A 20,499-nucleotide genomic window follows, 5' to 3' on the forward strand; every position below is an offset into this window, starting at 1 on the left:
TATCCCCATAATGTTTTTGTCAATTTTGAGCTACTTTCAAATTATTTCTATTCAACTTAATACTTTAAGTAGTCATCTAAATGAACCTTGGTCCCACCAACTTTTTTTTCACTGACTCATTCCAACAAATTGAAGTTCTACACAGTCTTCCATACAAAGCTTCATAGGATGTCATCTCAATACTAAAATTGTAATTGTTATCGTAAGCAAACTCGATTAAAGCCATGTGGGCCTCCCAACTACCTTTTAATTGTAACATCGAAGCTCATGGCATATCCTCTAGTATGTGCAGAGTTCTCTCAGACTGACCATCTATCAAAGCATGGAATGTTGTACTAAAATTTATTCTTTCAGAATTTCTTTTTTCTTCTTCATTTCTCATATTCTTTTGTTTTTTTTCTTGGTACAATATCTAAATGATATTGGTATACATGATCTAAACAATCGTGTACCAATATCTAAACGATCAGTTGTCTATCTCAGATAGACTAGGTATAAGATCTTTTAGACTAGGTACAAGGGTACAAGATCGTTTAGACTAGTAAAAGGGTACATGATTGTTTAGACTTGGTACAAGGGTACAAGATTGTTTACAATTTGTACAAGAGTACAAGATCGTTTAGATTTGCTACGAGGTCGTTGCTAAGTGATTGTTGCTAATAAGTGAACGTTGCTAAGAGATTGTTTAAACTGGTTATAAAATCATTTTTCACACGTGTATGACTGATTAATCGTAGGGTATTTTTGTTATTTCACGTTATGAACATGTGAACTTTTTTCTTTTTTAAAATTGTTCTATGTGGTGTAAATATTTTCACACTTTGTTCTATTTTTTAAAAAAAACCTCTTCAATAGCATTACTATAACATACAATTGCAACTATAAATACTATATTATAACATTGAAAATAATGTTATTGTATGTTAAACGGAGTACATTATTTACACTATATAAACATATTATTGTTTTAATAAAAACCAATATAATTTATTTTTATAGCCGCGTATACAAGCTATATCTTCGTACTCTATAATAACATTCATTATAGCTTCTAAAAAACACTATAAAGTCTTTGGCTTTTAATAACACTAGTAAACGTAAATCACATAAAAAATTATAGTTTAACTTTATATAGTTTGAATACAATCGTTTCAATACTTTCATATTTATATCATTTTTATATTCACATCGAGGAAAAATGAATAGTAAATTTAAAAATATTATAATATACTATCTCAAAAATTAATTTTTATTTTAATTATAATTTGAAATAAAACGGTTTTGTTCTTTTTAATGCAAATGCGAAATTGAAAGTTTGAATCTTGTACGCATACACCATTACTGTAAAAACAAAGGATTCAATAAAATATCATAATTTTTTTTCTAAAAAATGTCAGTAGATAAATCATTAATTAGCACTTGAACAACTTAATTAATGTTCGATCATATTTGATAAATACTCATAAGTTTGTCATATTTGTCCATAATTAATTTAAATTCCAATCATACGTTATCATGATTTTTTTTATATTTTTATTAAAAAATATATATACACAAAGGCATGAGACTACATTTTTTTTAATCTAATCTATATATAACCAAATAAAATGGAAGATAGTAAGGTTGTTAATTGTGTAATAACATATATCATATATTATGTAATATTAGTTATTGAAGATGGAAAAGTTACACTATGGTCTTAATAACATAGAACATTAACTAATATTAGTTATGAAATCAAAACTTCTATCTTGTTGAATGTGAAAATGACCACAAACATTCAATCTAGCTATGTGAATTTAACAAAATTACTACTGAAACAAGACTAAAAAAGTTATAATGAAAGTGTAAAACATCCACAAAAATCATATTTCTTTTGAAATTATGAAATTATAAATGTGAAATCATAATTTTTTTTAATGATTTTGTAGGTAGAAAATTAAAGAAAAGACTTTAATATTTATTGCTTTACACATTTTATTACCCTTAGGTGTACTTAATAAATTTCAACAATATTTACATTGTTTTAACAAAATCAAAGTGTAAGTCACTCCAAAATTTTATTAATAAAACAGTTTTAATAATAAAAACTAAATGAAGAAAAAAATATGAACAAGATTCTCATTGTTCCATTAAAAAAATCTCAGTATTACATGATTTAAACATAAAAAAATCTCAGTATTACATGATTTAAACAATACATACATATATATATATATTGTAAAATGAAGGGTTATGATGTTTGAGTGTATACGTAGATGGAGATTTAAAAAATACAGCACAAATAACATAGGCCAAAAGAGTTGAAAACACCATGCAAAGACTGTGTAGGAAAAATTCTTCTTCGCGAAGAAACCGCTGGCTTATCGTACAAATAAAGACACCGCTGACTGATCCTACAAATAAAAACACTGTACGAGCCGATCATCGTCGTCTGCTTCATTTTACTTACTTCTTCATACCACTTCTTGAAGGCGGGAAAGTCAAACAAATGCTTCTAACAATAGAGCTTCTAAAGCAATAGAACCCTTCGAGTTCTATTACATTTTTATGAACACCGACCCAACAAGAACAAAGACTTTGGTCTTTCTAAGTCAAAAATATGTACGGATTTTGATTGTTCTCACATACCCTTTTCCTCTTTCTCTTGTACCATTCTCAGTCATCACCTTTTACTTATGTTTTCTTCCTTTCTTTCACTTTAAGAAATGGTGTATAGATATATGGAGATATTATTTGGTTATTAGTGGTTTTTCTGCCTTCTGTGAAAGGTTTTGTTTCTTAAAAGCATTTTGGTTTTTGCAGAAAGAAGAGGAAGGAGCATGCATGAAAAGGAGGAGGAAGAGATGGAGACCCATTTGGGGTTTACTGATATTTTGTTTTCTTGGTCACTTGAAGATATTTTCAATGAAAATTTGTACCAAGACAAGGTTATTTTTCTCTCATTGGCTTGTTTTTTCTCTCAACCTATTTTCTTTCCACTCATTTTGTTCTTTTCTTGTTTGATGCACTGTGGGTTCTCTTTTTTATGTTGACAATCATTTGTTGTTACATTCGTTTGTTATTTGGTTGATGTTAAGCTTCGCTGTTTAACTTACTTACTTATCTTGGTTTGTTGTGTAGTTTAACTAAATTACTTCGTAAGCACAAAAAAGTCAAGGCGAGTTGTGATTCCGAATGTGTTTCCTGGTTCATCATTTTTGTTGAATCAACGTTTTACCATGGAAATAGGATCAAGTTTTAAATAAAAGAAGCAAACATCTTGATAGATATAAAAATATACTGAAGAAATTAAATTCATTTCTTTAGCCCAATTATTGATTAGAAGATTTGCCTTGTTTGAATCGTTAGTCATCCACAAACCATTCCTACTGACGATTAGAATTTCTTTGAATATGTCCTTGAATTCATTCGGAACATGAACAAAACTTAGATTGGCGAAGAATATGGTCCATGTTCCCTTTATTGCAACTATGTTTCTACTTATGTTTTGCATTAGTTAGGGGCTCTTTTATCTTGAAAAATCGTATAGTTACCTCATGAAGAGCTAGCTGCACCCACAACTACAAATAATTTTTTACCTTTAGACTGTTTATTGATTTTATACTTCGTTGATTGATATGTATATATATATATATATATATATATATATATATATATATATTTTTAATAGATTGAAAAGATTCCGGATACTTTTGGCTCTGTTGAGAGTTATCTTGGGTCATATATCAACCCTTTACTTGAGGAGACTAGAGCTCAGCTTTGTTCTTGCATGGACATGGATGTTATATTGGCTGCACCTTGTGCTGAAGTGAGTTATTTGGTAGAGTGTAAGCCATATAATACCGGGTTATATGACTGCAAGGTTGATGGATGGAGGAACAAATTTGACCGAATTGGGAAGGAGCCATACAAAGTTTTTCCTGGAGATGTATTTATTTTGGCGGATGTCAAACCTGAACTTCCTTCAGATTTGCAAAGAATGGGAAAATCTTGGAGTTTAGCCATTGTTCATAAAATGCCAGAAGATGATCTCTCCTCCACTTCATTTAAAGTAAAAGTACAGAACTCAGAGATGATTGAGAAATCGATGTTTGTGGTTTTTTTGTTCAATATACTCCCGAGCAAAAGAATATGGAACGCATTACACATGAATGTGAATTCAGAGATTATCAGGAAAATTCTATGCCCCAATTCATTGGTGAGTGACTTTTCTGGTAAATTTCTGAGTTATTTATTTGTTTTCTGGTACGAAATGGAAGAAATTTGTTTTGTTTTTTTTAAATGAAAATAAGGAAAAAAATTGTAAAGGAAATACAGAAACAGAGTATTCTGTCATGTTATAAGAAGATTGCAATGAACTATCTCAACAGACTGAAAATCGCAGCGACCAAGAGAGACATAAATGGTATTATCTCAAAATTTATGAAGAGTTGCCATCTTTTAATATTCTTTTTGGTTTTTTTCCTAATCAAGAATACCGAAATAATATTGATCAATTTGACTTGTGAATTCTGTATAAAGCAAATGTTTGATCTCATGAGTTTATTTATTTATTTGGAAAAACAGGATGCTGAAGATTTTGACACGTCCAGTCATCTGTATCAAAATTTGAATGCCAGTTTTCTCTCATCATTAAATGCCTCTCAAGAGAGAGCCGTTTTGTCATCTCTTTACAAAACAAATTTTGAGCATGAATCTAATGTTGACCTTGTATGGGGTCCACCAGGGACAGGGAAGACGAAGACAGTTAGTGTGTTGCTCTTAAATCTAATGCAGAACAGATGCAAAACTATCATAGTCGCTCCAACAAATGTTGCCATCGTGGAAGTTGCCACCCGAGTTCTTAATTTGGTCAAGGAGTTGCATGAAATAGAATATGGACCAGATTATTTATATTATTCTTTTGGAGACATTCTTTTATTTGGAAATAAGGAGAGGCTCAAACTTGGCTCAAATGTTGAAGAAATGTATTTGGATTATCGAGTTCAAAAACTTCTGGAGTGCTTTGATCCCATCACTGGTTGGAGGCATTGCTTTGGATCCATGACTGATCTTCTTGGAGATTGTGTTTCTCAGTACAATATTTTCTTGGAAAATGAACTTAAACAAAAATGCCTTGATGATAAAGAAACTGATGAAAAAGGCTGCATAAGTAAAGATAAAGATGATAAGGTGGCTAGTAAATCTTTTCTTGAATTTGCAAGAGAGAGGTTTATGTCTGTTGCATCTCAACTCCGAATGTGTCTTGCAATCTTCAGTACTCATTTACCTAGAAAATGCATTTTGAAGCTTGGTTTGAAGGACTTGGTTTCCCTTTCTAAATCATTAGATTGTTTTGAGGATTTACTATTTCAACAATCTGTTGTTTCTAATGTACTTGAGGATCTTTTTAAATGTTCTGTTGTAAGTGAAGGTTTCCCTACAACATGCACCGATTTTGCTTGCTTGTTTGACATGGCAAGAAGTGGTTGCCTATCCGGTTTGAAATCTCTTCATTGTTCCTTAACAGCACTTAAGCTTCCAAGGGCCATAAACAGATTATCGATCGAGCACTTCTGCTTTCAGAATGCTTCCTTGGTCTTTTCCACTGCTTCAAGCTCATATAGGTTACATTATAAGTATAGGTTAGATTCTAAGTCGATGCCTTCTTTCAAAGTATTAGTAATTGATGAAGCAGCACAGTTGAAAGAGTGTGAGTCAATCATTGCATTTCAAATTCCAGATTTTAAGCATGCTGTACTCATAGGTGATGAGTGCCAATTACCTGCAATGGTTAAAAGCAAGGTAGAATATGTGAGCTTAACATTTTATATGTTACAATTACTCTTTCCTAAACTTGAGTTCTAAACTTTTTACTCCTTTCATTAAAAGCTTGCTGACAATGCTGGATTTGGAAGAAGTTTATTTGCACGGTATTGCTCTTTGGGCCACCCGAGACACCTTCTCAATGTGCAGTACAGAATGCACCCATCCATTAGTTTCTTTCCAAATTCGAAATTCTATTTTAGCCAGATCTTGGATGGACCTAATGTTCAAAGTTCGAACTATCAGAAGAACTATCTTTTGGGATCTATGTTTGGACCCTATTCTTTCATAAACATAAAGTATGGAAAAGAAGAGAAAGATGATATTGGACACAGTCGAAAGAATATGATCGAGGTGGCTGTTGCTTTGAAAATTGTGCAAAGTTTGTACAAGGGTATGTCTATATTGACTTATTGAATGACTCTCTTAAGATTCAAAAAATAGAAAATTCCGTTGTATGATCATTTAGACGATAAACAACCTTTCGAGGGTGTTGGGAAAAATTAGAAATCAGCATAGTAGATTAGAAGAAATTAATTATATGAAAAATTATAGACGAAAAATACAATTCAATGATTAGAAGAAATCTATTATATGAACAGTATAGATGAAAAATACTATAGAATGATCTGAAGAAATCAATTTTCTGACTAGTATGTATTTTTGGTTTCATTGCTGTCATAACAGCATGGAAAAACTCAAGACGAAAGCTCAGCATTGGTATTATCTCCCCGTATTCTGCTCAAGTAGCAACTATTCGAGATAAAATTGGACACAGGTATGATAAGCTTGATGGCTTTTGGGTGAAGGTGAAATCTGTTGATGGCTTTCAAGGTGGTGAGGAAGACATAATCATTATCTCAACCGTTAGATCAAATAGAGGTTCTTCTGTTGGATTCTTATCTTGTGATCAAAGGACAAATGTTGCTCTTACAAGAGCTAGGTAATGTAGATTACTATTTTTTTTGCAAGTTTATATTTGCTTTATCTTGTATTTGGAGAATACTTACTGCCCATTATATGCATCAGATATTGCCTGTGGATTCTAGGGAATGATAAAACATTGTCAAATAGTGAGTCTTCTTGGGCTCATTTGGTCTGCGATGCTAAGGATCGTGGCTGTTTCTTCAACGCTGATGATGATGAGAACCTAGCCAAAGCAATAGTGGATGTTAAGAAAGAGTTCAACCAACTTGACGATTTATTGAAAGGAGATAGTATTCTTTTCAGAAATGCAAGATGGAAGGTTCAATACGAACCAAATTTCTCATCAGTATTCATTATTTGTTCTACTTACTGTATCACTTTCTCTTATTTTTACATGTATAGGTTCTATTCAGCGATAGGTTTTTGAAATCATTCAAGAAATTGTCAGCAGTTGAGATGAAGAAAAAAGTTCTGAATCTTCTACTGAAACTTTCCAGTGGTTGGAGGCCAAAAACCAGAGATTTAAATTTGGTATGTGGAAGTTCAACGAGAATTTTGAAGAAAATCAAGGTTGAGCGCATCTACGTTATTTGTTCAATTGATATAGTAAAAGAGTCGGCGTACATGCAAGTTTTGAGGATTTGGGATGTCTTACCATTGGAGGATATTTCAAAATTGGTCAAACATCTTGACAGTATATTCAGCTCATACACTGATGAATACGTCAATCTTTGTCAAGAAATATGCTATGATGGGTATGTGGGATTTCTGTGGTGGCATCTCATGCCTCTTTTACTGCTAATAAGAAAAAGTTTTTGTTTAATATGTTTCAGTGCTTTTCTTCAAAATGGTTTCTTAACCATATGGTTTTGCTCTCATGAATAGGGATTTTTTGGAAGTTCCCAAAACTTGGGCATTCATGTCAGAGCTTGTAAGGTACAAGAGTCATGTTGACAATTCAAATGAGGACAACTTACAAGGTGCTGCTTATGATGGCAGAAGTTATGTTGAGAATTCAAAGGTCAAAGACAGCTTGTTACTGATGAAATTTTACTCCTTATCATTTGGTGTGGTGAGCCATTTGCTTTCGGATAGAGATGGCATTGAGTTGGACCTTCCATTTGAAGTAACAGAAGAAGAACTAGATATAATTCTTTATCCCAGAAGCACTTTTATCCTTGGACGGTCTGGAACTGGTAAAACAACTGTATTGACCATGAAGTTATATCAGAAGGAAAAGTTGCATTATTTGGTTACAGGATCCTATGGAACTGAGGATGGTGTGAGTTCAGAAGCTGGTCAAAAAAGTGAAATTTCAGAGATTCCAGCAGCGGAAAATGGAGCTGTTTTGCGGCAGCTTTTCCTGACAGTTAGTCCAAAACTTTGTTATGCTGTTAGACAGCACGTGTCTCATTTGAAAAGGTAGCTGATGAAACATAGAAAATGTTGCTATTATCAGTTCTTTTGTCTTCCCTGTCTGACTAACATTAATATTCTCCCTTCTTTGCATGAAATTCTTTTGGTAGGATTAATTATGGGGAATTATCAAAAATAGGATAATTTGGAAGGATGTAAAGAGTTTTGAGATGAATTTTAAAAAAGATGACTTTTAGGACAAATTAGTTGGAAAAAGTCTATATTACCCTCAAGTTAAAAAATATCCTAAAATCAATTTATGAATCCTCTCTTCTCCTTCTCCCTCCGTTTTTTCACTTTCTAAAAATGTTTCATTTTTCTCTCATCCCTCCCTCTGGTGTTCCATTTTCCCTCATTTTCACGAAATTTCCTTTTTCTTCCTTTTCCATTCTTTAATTCGTTTTCTTGAAATTTCTTTCTGAAGCTCTTCCCATGGTCTCCCACCGGCCTTTGAAAACCATTTTCTCCATTTTCTCACTTCCAAAAAGAATATTTCATTTTTCTCTCATCTCTCTCCATTTTCATACATTGTGGGATAAATTGGCCTTCCTAATTCTAAGAGCATGAAAATGTTGCTCTCACCTGCATTGTTGTACATTATATAAAAGTTCTGCACACTTTACAATTTTCCAAGATAATGAAATAAAAATTGCATACCAAAAAACAAAAATGGTATTCATTCCATTATATAAAACTATTTATGTACATAGTTTGGAACATATACAATTCCTTCAAAAGTTGGAACTAAAAGTCAATACATGGGATTGTTGGTCCATAATTGAAATGCCAATTGTTTTCTAAAATATGACATGTTTTCTTGACATAATGTAGCTACATCTAAACCAGAAGCTTCATATTCGAAATACTTAATTGTAAATACACCACAATCACTATTGTTGCGTTGAAGTGGAATGGAGTCGACAATGACAAGTGGCCAAGGTTCCTTGTGTGTTGATGATCCGCCTCTCCTAACAAAGAATCCAGTAGCATCGAGCAAATTTGGCACCATCTCTTGAATTGGCTCTAATATGCTTCTCATATCTTCGGCACTCGTCAGCGACGGAAGCGAATCCCATACCTTAACTTGACAACGTACCAAGTCCAAGCATAATAGAATCCAATGATTGCCATGGATATTGAATGGAGAGTAAATGTAATCAACATTCACCCAAGGATCTTGACAGTCTTGTTTTGATCCGACAACATAGTCAACCTGCTTACTAAATGTGATAAACTACTTACTATAGACTGAAAATGATGAGCAGGGTCAATCTTGTACATGGGACCGTTAGTTGATGTTGAAGCCATACTGAAACCTGCATAAAAAAAAACTAATTAAATATAATTGCATAAGAGACTTACTAAACATGGATGCACTAGCATCTTGGGACTTCTACTCAAAATTTTGGAAGGTGAGAGATAGGTGCGAGATGCTGGAAAACTTCAAGGCAAAGTTGCTAAGTCTAATAAAATTGCTAACCCTAAAGCCTTAACACCTAGTAGAGTAGCTAAACATGCATTCTAAACGGTTTAGGAAGGTTAACACTCTCATCTTGGGACTTCTACTCAAAATTTTGGAAGGTGAGAGATAGGTGCTGATAGGTGCGAGATGCTGGAAAACTTCAAGGCAAAGTTGCTAAGTCTAATAAAATTGCTAACCCTAAAGCCTTAACACCTAGTAGAGTAGCTAAACATGCATTCTAAACGGTTTAGGAAGGTTAACACTCTCATCTTGGGACTTCTACTCAAAATTTTGGAAGGTGAGAGATAGGTGCTGATAGGTGCGAGATGCTGGAAAACTTCAAGGCAAAGTTGCTAAGTCTAATAAAATTGCTAACCCTAAAGCCTTAACACCTAGTAGAGTAGCTAAACATGCATTCTAAACGGTTTAGGAAGTTTACACTCTTATATTGGGACTTCTACTCAAAATTTTGGAAGGTGCGAGATAGGTGCTGATAGGTGCGAGACGATGGAAAACTTCAAGGCAAAGTTGCTAAGTCTAATAAAATTGCTAGCTAAACATGCATTCTAAACGGTTTAGGAAGTTAACACTCTTATATTAGGACTTCTACTCAAAATTTTGGAAGGTGAGAGATGATAGGTGCGAGATGATGGAAAATTTCAAGGCAAAGTTGCTAAGTCTAATAAAATTGCTAACCCTAAAGCCATAACACCTAGTAGAGTAGCTAAACATGCATTCTAAACGGTTTAGGAAGGTTAACACTCTCATCTTGGGACTTCTACTCAAAATTTTGGAAGGTGCGAGATAGGTGCTGATAGGTACGAGATGATGGAAAAATTCAAGGCAAAGTAGCTAAGTCTAATAAAATTGCTAACCCTAAAGCCTTAACACCTAGTAGACTACCTAGACTAGCTAAACATGCATTCTAAAGATTGTATTCTATTGGAACTACATCACTAAAAACATTAACAAAGTAGAGAACAACAATGCAGCTTATGATAATGTCTTTCAACAAATTGCAAAGGAAATGGTCTTTCAACAATGCAGCTTATGATATTCTATTGTACTGGTAGCTTTGCAGAGTTTATATGGGGTACCAAATATATGTTCGAATTCAAGTTCTAAACTCCAAGGTATGGTTTTTCTATTATTACAGTACATTGCAAAGGAAATGATGGATACGGCACTGCCAACGTAGAGGAGTGGATAAGAAATGGAGAGGTCCGGTGAAAACAAACCTGAAATCGAAATGGATGGAAGTGGAGAAGCGTCCGCCGGAGTTGAAGTCGAAAGTAAAACAGAGACACGTGCAATGTCAGTAGTACGACTCTCCTTCCTTGCATTTTGAAGATTAGTGAATATCCCTTCAAGGTCATTAACACAATTCTTTTCTTTTTCCTTCAAAACCTAATGAGAAGTAGATTGATATTTACTCTTCAAACCCTTTGGCATTGATCCGTCTCTTTTCTTCCACCAAAATTATCTTAGCAGCAACTGAAAAAAAAAGAAATCACAATGAAGCACCAACCCTATATATAAAGTCCGTTCAGATTGCAAAACAGAATCTACCCAAAAGGAAAAAAATCATATGGGCTTTCGAAACAAATACATTTCTAATGCTACCATTGAATATTCATCCACTCCCTCTTACTCAGTTCAAAAAATAGGAGACTGAATTGGAAACAAGTAAAATTGTAACCATTATAACGATCATAAAATGATCACAAAATTTCACCTAAGCTAATCCATCCTTACCTAGGTCTCTATTTAAAATTTCGGCAAAATCTTAAACATGTTTTTCTATCATGTACTAATTCACCGTGATCTCTGTGTGCCATCATCAAAGATTCGACTCAGTAAGCGGTCTTTTGATTCAACCCTAATTCACGTATTAAAAAGGAAGAAAAACAGAAATAAACAAAGAATAGTTACCCACCAAATTGCTGAATATTTGAGTCGAAAATCAGAGGAAAGTTTGGAGGAAGAAGATTAGGGGGTTTAGTTTTTTCCTTAGAGAAGTAACAAGTGTAGCTTTGGCTCTTTGTTCAGATCTTTTAGTTCACACCGGAGGAGCGACGAACGACATCCGAGAAGCGATGATATGCACCGAAGTAGAAGGAGAAGAAAGCGAATGTGTGTGTGTGTGTTTTTTTTTTTTTTTTTGCGTTTTGTTTCTGCGTTGAGGAGAAGGAATGGAAGGTAAAATGAATTAAGGGTAATTTAGACAATTCACACATAATTTGTCCTAGAAATCAACTTTTTAAAAATCAATCTCATAAATCTTTTATTCCTCCATTTTTGGCTTATTTTTGTTAATTTCCCATTAATTATGTGTTAACAAGTTAAGAGTTTCGATATTTTTTTTGTTTCTGTAGTACTAGATTATTGTTTGCTCAAGACATCAATACGGATGATCATATCAAATACAGCCATTTTCCTTTTGAATCATTTCAGACAATGGTATTCTGAAATTTGATAAAAGTATAATGTAGCACTGTTTAATTTGATATTCTATTTGGTTTGAAAACTTCAGTTTACTTTCGAGTTTAATGTATTTTACTCTATCATTTACAGCTATGCTTGTGGTGGGGATACTAAGAGAACAACTGCATTTGATATGGAAAATATGGATGACTTAGAAGCACAATTCACGGATGTCCCAGATTCCTTGGCTAATATTACAACGAAGTCATATCCACTTGTGATAACTTTCTACAAGTTCTTGATGATGCTGGATAGAACTTTATGCAATTCTTATTTTCAGAGGTTTTGTGATGCAAGACAACTTCTATATGGTCAAAATTATGGTTCAAGATCTATTGCATTGCAATCTTTTATAAGAAAAAATGAAGTTACTTACGATCGTTTTAGTTCTTCTTATTGGCCTCATTTCAATACCCAACTCACGAAAAAGCTAGATTGCTCCAGGGTTTTCACTGAGATTCTTTCACATATAAAAGGGGATCCTCGAGCCATTGATGCAAGTGATGGAAAACTAAGTAAAGAGGATTATCTTTTACTGTCCCAGGGTCGAACATCCAGCTTAACTAGGCAGGAGAGAGAGACAATTTATGAGATCTTCCAAAGTTATGAGAAACTGAAGATGGAAAATAGAGAGTTTGATCTGGGTGATTTTGTTATTGATCTCCATCATCGCCTTAGAACTCAAGGATACGAGGGTGATGAGATGGATTTTATTTACATTGATGAAGTGCAGGATTTGAGCATGAGTCAGCTTGCTCTTTTCAGTTATGTCTGCAGAAACGTCGAAGAAGGATTTGTCTTTTCAGGTGATACAGCTCAGACAATTGCCAGGGGAATTGATTTTAGGTTCCAGGATATAAGATCGTTGTTTTACAAAAAGTTTGTATTACCAAAGATAAGGAGTGGAGGTCGTGAAAGAGAAGGCAAAGGTCACATTTCAGAGATATTTCATTTGAGTCAAAATTTTAGAACACATGCTGGAGTTCTTAATCTATCACAAAGTGTAATTGATCTTCTCTATCATTTTTTCCCACAATCGATTGACATTTTGAAGCCCGAGACTAGTCGTATTTCTGGTGAATCCCCTGTGCTGCTTGAATGTGGAAACAATGAAAATGCAATTAAAATGATCTTTGGAAATAGAAGTAAAGTTGGGAGTATGGAAGGATTTGGGGCCGAGCAGGTAATATTGGTGCGCGATGAATCTGCCCAAAAAGAGATCCTTAATATTGTTGGAAAGAAAGCACTTGTCCTTACCATTCTGGAGTGCAAGGGACTTGAGTTTCAGGTAAAAACATTTTTTATATTTTACTATGGATCAGATGGGATTTCTTAAAGTAAATTCGCATTCCATTCAGTAAGATACTTCAAGAATTACCTAGACTGTACAAGTCTCATTATCTAATATCCCTTGATCTGAATTTCTTTGTTTTTTCATGCTTCTACTTGTAGGATGTGTTGTTATACAACTTTTTTGGTTCCTCGCCATTGAAAAACAAGTGGAGGGTTATTTACAATTATATGGAGGAGCTAGGCATGCTAGACTCCAACTTAGATCAGTCTATACCTCAATTTAGCATGTCAAAACATAACATTTTGTGCTCTGAGCTGAAGCAATTGTATGTTGCGGTGACTCGTACGAGGCAGAGACTATGGTTTTGCGAGGATACAAGAGAGCATTCTGAACCCTTGTTTGATTATTGGAAAGGAAAATGTGTGGTGCAAGTTCAACAGTTGAATGATTCCCTTGCACAATCTATGCTAGCTTCGAGTAGTAGGGAGGATTGGAGGTCACAAGGGTTTAAGGTCAGTATATTTGCTATTTCTTCCATTAATGTTAAGATATCATGAGGGATGTAACTTACATGGAACTCTTTGATTGTGCTTTTTAAGGTGGTCACTGAGTATTTATATCCATTTATCTAGTATTAATTCTCTTGTTTTCATTCCACATTCCATATGGAAAACATACATTGAACATAATAAATGTGCTGCACAACCAAGTTCTTAGTTTGGGTTGTCAAATTACTTCAGACTTTGCTTAAATAAATTTTAACTTATTTAACACTCATTAAATGTGCTTAAATACATTTTTCTCCCTCAAAATCTGTCTCTTTACACCTCCTCTGTTATATTTTTTGTATACGCAGAATTTTTCTTTCGAATCTCCCGACACATATTGTTTTCTAAAATATTTTAGAAACTTAGAAATATATACTTGATCATTAGAAAAGTATTAAGGTGACGAAAATCACTTCTTAAAATCTTAAAACCAAACATCAAATTGATTTATTATTGAGTACTCTATATGAATAAAGTTTCATTAAAGCACTTATTGCGATAGAGCTTTTGAATACACCCTAATTTTCTTTCACCAAAAGGGCTTATAAGAATAAAAACATCAAACTAAAAAAATCATACAACACTCACTGTGAGAATCATCTTTCAAAGTCATGCATGTATATCTTTGCTTGCGCTGTATGATAAGTTGTTTTCCTTGCACAAGGTTGTTAGAGATCCATTTAGACTCTATACTTGCCTGAAATCTGATCTCTTTATCTCTTACAAAGCTATACCACGAGGGCAACTATAAAATGGCAACAATGTGTTTTGAAAGAGCTGAAGATGATTATTGGGAAAAAAGATCCAAGGCCTCTGGTCTTAGAGCTTTTGCAGAACATATCCATAAGGCCAATCCTGTAGAAGCTAATTCTATCCTCAGGGAAGCAGCTGTAATATACGAAGCAATTGGAAAGGCTGATTCTGCTGCTCAATGCCTTTTTGATATTGGAGAATTTGAAAGGGCAGGTAAGTACAATCTTTGCTACTCATAAAATTTGGTGTGCCAAATTCTTGTTTTAGAAAAATTACATTGTTCATGGATGTATAACAAATAGAAATTGAATCTGCTTCATGCCCTGTCATGTGTTTACAACTTGTTTGTTTGCTCTCCTTCCAAGTTTCATCTACTCCTAAGAGCAAAGCAGAGTTTCAATTGCTTTTGCTGTCAGTTTAATCAACTTTTAATGAGATGTGGCTAAGTACTCCTTGTTGGTGTTGTTTGTGACAAATTTTGGTTTTAAACATTATTGAATCAAACTTTATGATGTAGGAGGCAGGTTATTATGTTGTTTGTTCATTGTTGGTGATAGAACTCATTGTACAATGAAATTACTTCCCTTTCTTGCCATGTTTTCATAATGATTACTGTAAGGGTTATAAGTAGTAATTAAGAGCTGTAAAATGTTAATTTTGCAGGGGTGATTTTTGAGGACAATTGTAGAAAACTAGAAAGGGCAGGGGAGTGTTTTCATCTAGCAAAATGCTATGACCGTGCTGCCGATGTTTATGCCAGAGGAAATTTCTTTTCTGCGTGTTTGAATGTTTGCTCTGAAGGGAAATTGTTTGACATTGGTTTGCGATACATTTTATCCTGGAAACAAGATGCTGGATGTGATCACCATGGATTCAAAAGTAAGAAAATTGAGAACCTTGAACAAGAGTTCCTAGAAAAATGTGCTCTTCATTTTCACTACTGCAAAGACAGTAGATCCATGATGAAGTCGGTTAAAAGTTTTCGAACTGTAGATTTGATGCGTGGTTTCTTGAAGTCCTTGAATTGCCTTGACGAGCTACTTTTGTTGGAAGAAGAACTTGGTAACTTCTTGGAGGCAGTAAAAATTGCAAAGTCAAAAGGTGATTTACTTCATGTCGTTGATCTTCTAGGTAAGGCAGGAAATTTTAGTGAGGCCTCCAAGCTTCTTGTACAATACGTACTTGCCAACTCTCTCTGGTCTCCCGGATGCAAAGGTTGGCCTTTGAAGCAGTTTAAACAAAAGGAAGAGCTTTTGAAGAAAGCCAAATTCTTGGCAGAAAATGATTCAAAAAAATTATACGACTACACATGCACAGAGGCAGACGTTATATCAAATGAAAACGTTAGCTTGGAAGCTTTGGCTGGTTATCTAACTGCGACTAAAAACCAAAAGAGTTTTAGAGGTGAAATGATATGTCTTCGAAAAATGTTGGACGTTCATTTGAATACATCAAAATACACTTTGGAAGATGAACTAGTTTCTGATCTAACCAAACATTCGAAAGAAGTGGTTTTGAAAAACCAAGTGTCCCTTGAAACTTTGGTTTACTTTTGGCATTGCTGGAAGGATAGAATTTTAAGCCTCCTTGAGAGCCTTACGTTTCATGGTGGGAATGCTGTTGATATCTACCCTTACAATGAGTTCTGTTTAGATTTTTTTGGTGTTTGGCGGCTGAACAACAGTCACATATTGCTCAATTCAAATGCTGATTGGGCCAAAAATGTGGATGAAAGATTCTTTCACAGGAATGGAAAATTGGTCTCTATTGATGCTGCTCAATTTTATTTATTTTCCAAGAACTATTGGACTACAGAATTACGAACTTCTGGGCTGAAGGTTTTAGAAAAGCTTGACTGTCTCTATAAATTCTCCAACAAATGTCAGCTCACCACGTTCCATTTGTGTAGGCTTCTCAGTCGCATGTTTGAAGTTGCAAAATTTCTTCTAGAGACCACACATTTGAATCACGGATATCATGATAAACAGATGCTACTTAGATTCTATAAATTGGCAACTGGGGAAATCCAAAGTCATTTTTTCCCACCAGATTGTCAAGTTTCTTTAAAGGAAAGTTTAATATGTCTAAGACTTACTGATGTTTGTCAGAATATGATGACCGAAACTATCATGGAGAATGTTCAGCTAACAATTAGGCCAACTTATGGAAAAATTGGAAGGGTTGCAATGTTGATTTTAGGATCTAGAAAACTTGATAAGAAATTGTGTAAAAGTATATTTAACTGGTTACGTGAGAATTATCCTTGGAGTTCTTTCATTCAAGAACTTTGCAACAGTAAGAGTGTAGAAAATGAGCCAAGAGGGAACCTGGCAAAAGAAATGGCTTTAGTGTGGAGGTTTCATGAAGCTCTAAGGGACATGTACAACGCTAATTGGGTCCTAGAGCGAGATTATATTTCGCCTTTCTCTTTCATGTACCTTGTCGAAAGGCTTTTGATCATGGTATCATCCATGAAGGGATACTTCATCACTACAAAATTCTCTTTTATTGAATGGCTCATCTGCCACGAAGAAAATTCCAACTTAACCTACATTTTAGGAGCTCAAACACAACATTCTTTTCAAGCTACTGTTAAATTTTTGGCTAATATTCTGCAACATCTTCTTTTTGACGTGAAGACAACAAAGGATTGGACAAGAAAGACACATCCAAACTTGAAGGAGTACTACCCGATTTTGGTGCGGAGATTGGTTGCTGTCACATGTTTGCTTAATCTCAACTTTGGCATCTGCTTTGATGTACTCCGCAATTTGCTTGGTCGCAACTACATTACCGACTGTTTACCCTCAGAATTTTGTGATGCACTTGGGAGAAAGAATTTTTTTTGTGTAGAAACTGATAAAATGAATAAGTTTGCTGGATTCTTCAAGGCAATTGGGAACCCAATGGTAATTGTGAGTTCAGGTGGAGATTGTAAGCAATTCAAATGTAGAGATGCAACCCATGTCAACTTGAAGATCAGCCGCTGCATCAATGACATAATGAAGGTTTTGTTCCCAAAGGAAGCCAAAAGTATGCAAATTCGAGCCGACACTCCCAAATTTCAAGATGTTACTACTACTACCAGTGAGATGCAGTCATCAAAAGGCTGTGATCCAGGTGAAGTTACCCAGCTTCCATCCTCTAGCTTGGCTTTAGATAAATGTAAGGAGACTCAGGAGATGAAATCTGATTGCGAAAATGAGGGAAATTTACCGAAGGCTGCTGGATACTGGGAAATGTTTGAAGCTTTGACATCAGTAGATGAAAAGAGCAAAATGTGGAACGCGTCAAAAGTGAAGGTAATTTTAGCACTCCTGTCAGATTGTTTTGACATCGTATGAACTATGTGGAAGCATCCAATTGAAATTTACTGTATACTTTTTCTATGGTTTGTTCTTGCAGATGGATGTGGATAAATGGGTTCAGCATTTAACTGCTGCAAAAAGCAAGGCAGCTGAGAAAGAGGTTCCTTTAGAAAAAGTGGATGGCTTGCTTAATGAATTATGTTTGCTTTCTACTGCTCTAAGCATGAGGTAACCAAGTTTATACATTCTCTCCATAATAAGCTTTCAACTTCCATCTGCTTGCTTCTATCATTGCCTGTTGATGCTAACATTCAGCTGTTGAATTAATTTTACATCAGCAAGCCCGAGGAAAATGCAACAGAAGTGATATCGATTTCAAAGAGTTTGTATGGAAGGAGGACAGAGTTAGGGTCTATTTTTTCTAATCTACTAAGCGATGATCCTGAAATGGAAGTAGGCCAGATGTCGGGTATCAAGAATGCTGAAGGCGACGAGAATGTCAATCCAGATTGCAATGACGAGAGCCCTGAAGAATGCAGAGAAGTGGAGGCTGTGAAAGCTCTGAAAGTTGAACCTGTTTTGCCCCAGAAAGGGAAAGGGAAAGGAAAAAATAAGCCCAAGAAAAAGAAGAAGAGTGGAAGAAAGTAAGGGAGAATCCAACTGCTATACTCTTACAACCAATCAAAATCTTAATTTCTCTCCTAAAGTTAAAATTCACCTCCATCATCAAAGCTCCAAATTTAAAACCGTTTTATATTTTCAATGTTATCAAACCCTTCAAATCTTTTACACTTTCAAGCATTTAAATGTTCATCAAAAAGAGATTCATTGAAAAAGATTCCTCAAACTCGAAACGATTCCAACTTTGTCATTCTTTCGTTCGCTTGAGTTTCTGATGCTTGATAACATCTCTAACAAACAACCTTTAGTACTACATCCTTTAGTATTCTCCGTATGTACATTTTAATAGGAGTCTTTTAAAAAATACAACAAAGCGACAAAATATTTACACGTTATAGAATAATTTCGAAAACGAAAAAAGCTTACAGACCAACAACGAGAAATACAAAAAATGCTCGTGATTAATTGACATCCAGCGTGTAATATATTTGGAAAACTATCGTTTAGATTTGGTTATCTAAATCTAAATGATTTTTTTAGGATTTTTTGGTACACGATTGAAAAAAAAAAAAAAGAAAAACTACTGAAGAAGAAGAAAAAAAGTTGATGGAAAAAAAAAAAAATTGTAGAAGAGAAAGATAAGAAAGATGATAAAAAGGAAAGACAAACCTGAAGTATTTTTAAAAAGTGACTAGTTTCATGGGCTTAAATATTTTGTCTCTTTGTCATATTTATGAAAATTAACAATTTTAATATATGTTTTTTTTTTAAAAATAGATATAACTATCGTTAAAATATACATTCTACAATAAAAAAATATAAAATATTAATGAATGTATTATGTATACCAAATCTGTCTTTGTGAAATCTGCGAAATTGTGCCTCATGTTGGAGCCATTAAAATATACTATACTTTGAATCTATCAATTGTCTTATAATGAAGGGCAAAGTCGGGATTAATATAATTAAACCATGCAAATGACAATCTGTTCTCGAAATTACACTGTATTTTTTACTATACGAACTACACTATAATAAGAAGCATATCCCATCTTATTCCAAATAATGAGTTTTGGAGTTGATGTCCTAAATCTCGTGGTCTTGTAGTTTGTAATTGTATATTTATACAAACATTTTATTTATCTAATAAAATAAAGTGTTTTTATTTTATTTGACATTTAGTTGCATTAACCCACAAAACCAATAAACTAACATTCAAAGTTATCTATTGTAACCTAAACATGTATATGGAGACATACAAGTAGATCATGTTTAAGTGATAACCTAAATGGTCTATAGTACATGGATAATGTTGGAGGTAACACTTACGAATACGACCTGCTTTGTAGTTGTTACAATTGTTCTAAAGTGTTACAAATTATTTGATCCTAATCATTCATGCTGAGACATCAGTGCGAAGGTATTCTATACAAAGAGTTTGTATAAGAACAAACTAGAAAATGAATAGTCTCTCTTATTAACACCGTTACTAGTTGAGACTACATTTCATCAGGATAACCATAGGTGACTTCATTTGAATCCTGAGTGAGTTGTGAACTCCAACCTATAAAGGCAGTTCTTTGATTTGCGTAGGTGAGAGTGACCTATGTCACCGACTTAATATATGTCTACCATTTTCAAGATCCATTTGATTGAAGAGCTGGAAACACAACTACACAAGAATGAATCCACTCATTCTCTATAGATAGAGTAAGTAGAGAAATTTCTCTCTTAAGGGTTGATTCCAAAACTTAAACAATGTGGTGCCACACCTTTCTCGGATCGAGAAGAGTTTAGTTGTAGTGGGACGACTATAACTTATTATTCATTCTAAGAATCAATGTATTTAAGAAGTTAGATGTAACTACAGGGCAAATC

The 20,499-nt window shown here is 34.1% G+C and overlaps 1 protein-coding gene across 1 annotated transcript; it reads left to right on the forward strand.

The window, feature by feature from the left end:
• The first annotated feature begins 2,450 nt into the window (after positions 1–2,450).
• On the forward strand, positions 2,451–18,874 carry LOC105435477. The gene is made up of 16 exons (XM_031885425.1): positions 2,451–2,604; positions 2,806–2,930; positions 3,674–4,201; positions 4,570–5,787; positions 5,875–6,202; positions 6,496–6,751; positions 6,838–7,054; positions 7,138–7,490; positions 7,621–8,157; positions 11,989–12,073; positions 12,138–13,385; positions 13,550–13,903; positions 14,668–14,905; positions 15,356–17,994; positions 18,098–18,228; positions 18,339–18,874. The coding sequence occupies exons 2-16, from the start codon at positions 2,823–2,825 to the stop codon at positions 18,646–18,648; spliced, it is 8,550 nt and encodes a 2,849-aa protein (XP_031741285.1). The 5' UTR covers positions 2,451–2,604; positions 2,806–2,822; the 3' UTR covers positions 18,649–18,874.
• The last annotated feature ends 1,625 nt before the right edge of the window (positions 18,875–20,499 follow it).

The sequence above is a fragment of the Cucumis sativus genome, chromosome 5, assembly GCF_000004075.3.
Source record: "Cucumis sativus cultivar 9930 chromosome 5, Cucumber_9930_V3, whole genome shotgun sequence".
In the NCBI taxonomy this organism is placed as follows: domain Eukaryota; kingdom Viridiplantae; phylum Streptophyta; class Magnoliopsida; order Cucurbitales; family Cucurbitaceae; genus Cucumis; species Cucumis sativus.

Coding starts and splice junctions, on each gene's coding strand:
- LOC105435477 (XM_031885425.1), top strand. CDS start 2,823: ATGCATGAAAAGGAGGAGGAAGAGATGGAGACCCATTTGGGGTTTACT. Junction 13,904..14,667: donor GGAGGTCACAAGGGTTTAAG/GTCAGTATATTT, acceptor TCTCTTACAAAG/CTATACCACGAGGGCAACTA. Junction 14,906..15,355: donor TGGAGAATTTGAAAGGGCAG/GTAAGTACAATC, acceptor TTAATTTTGCAG/GGGTGATTTTTGAGGACAAT.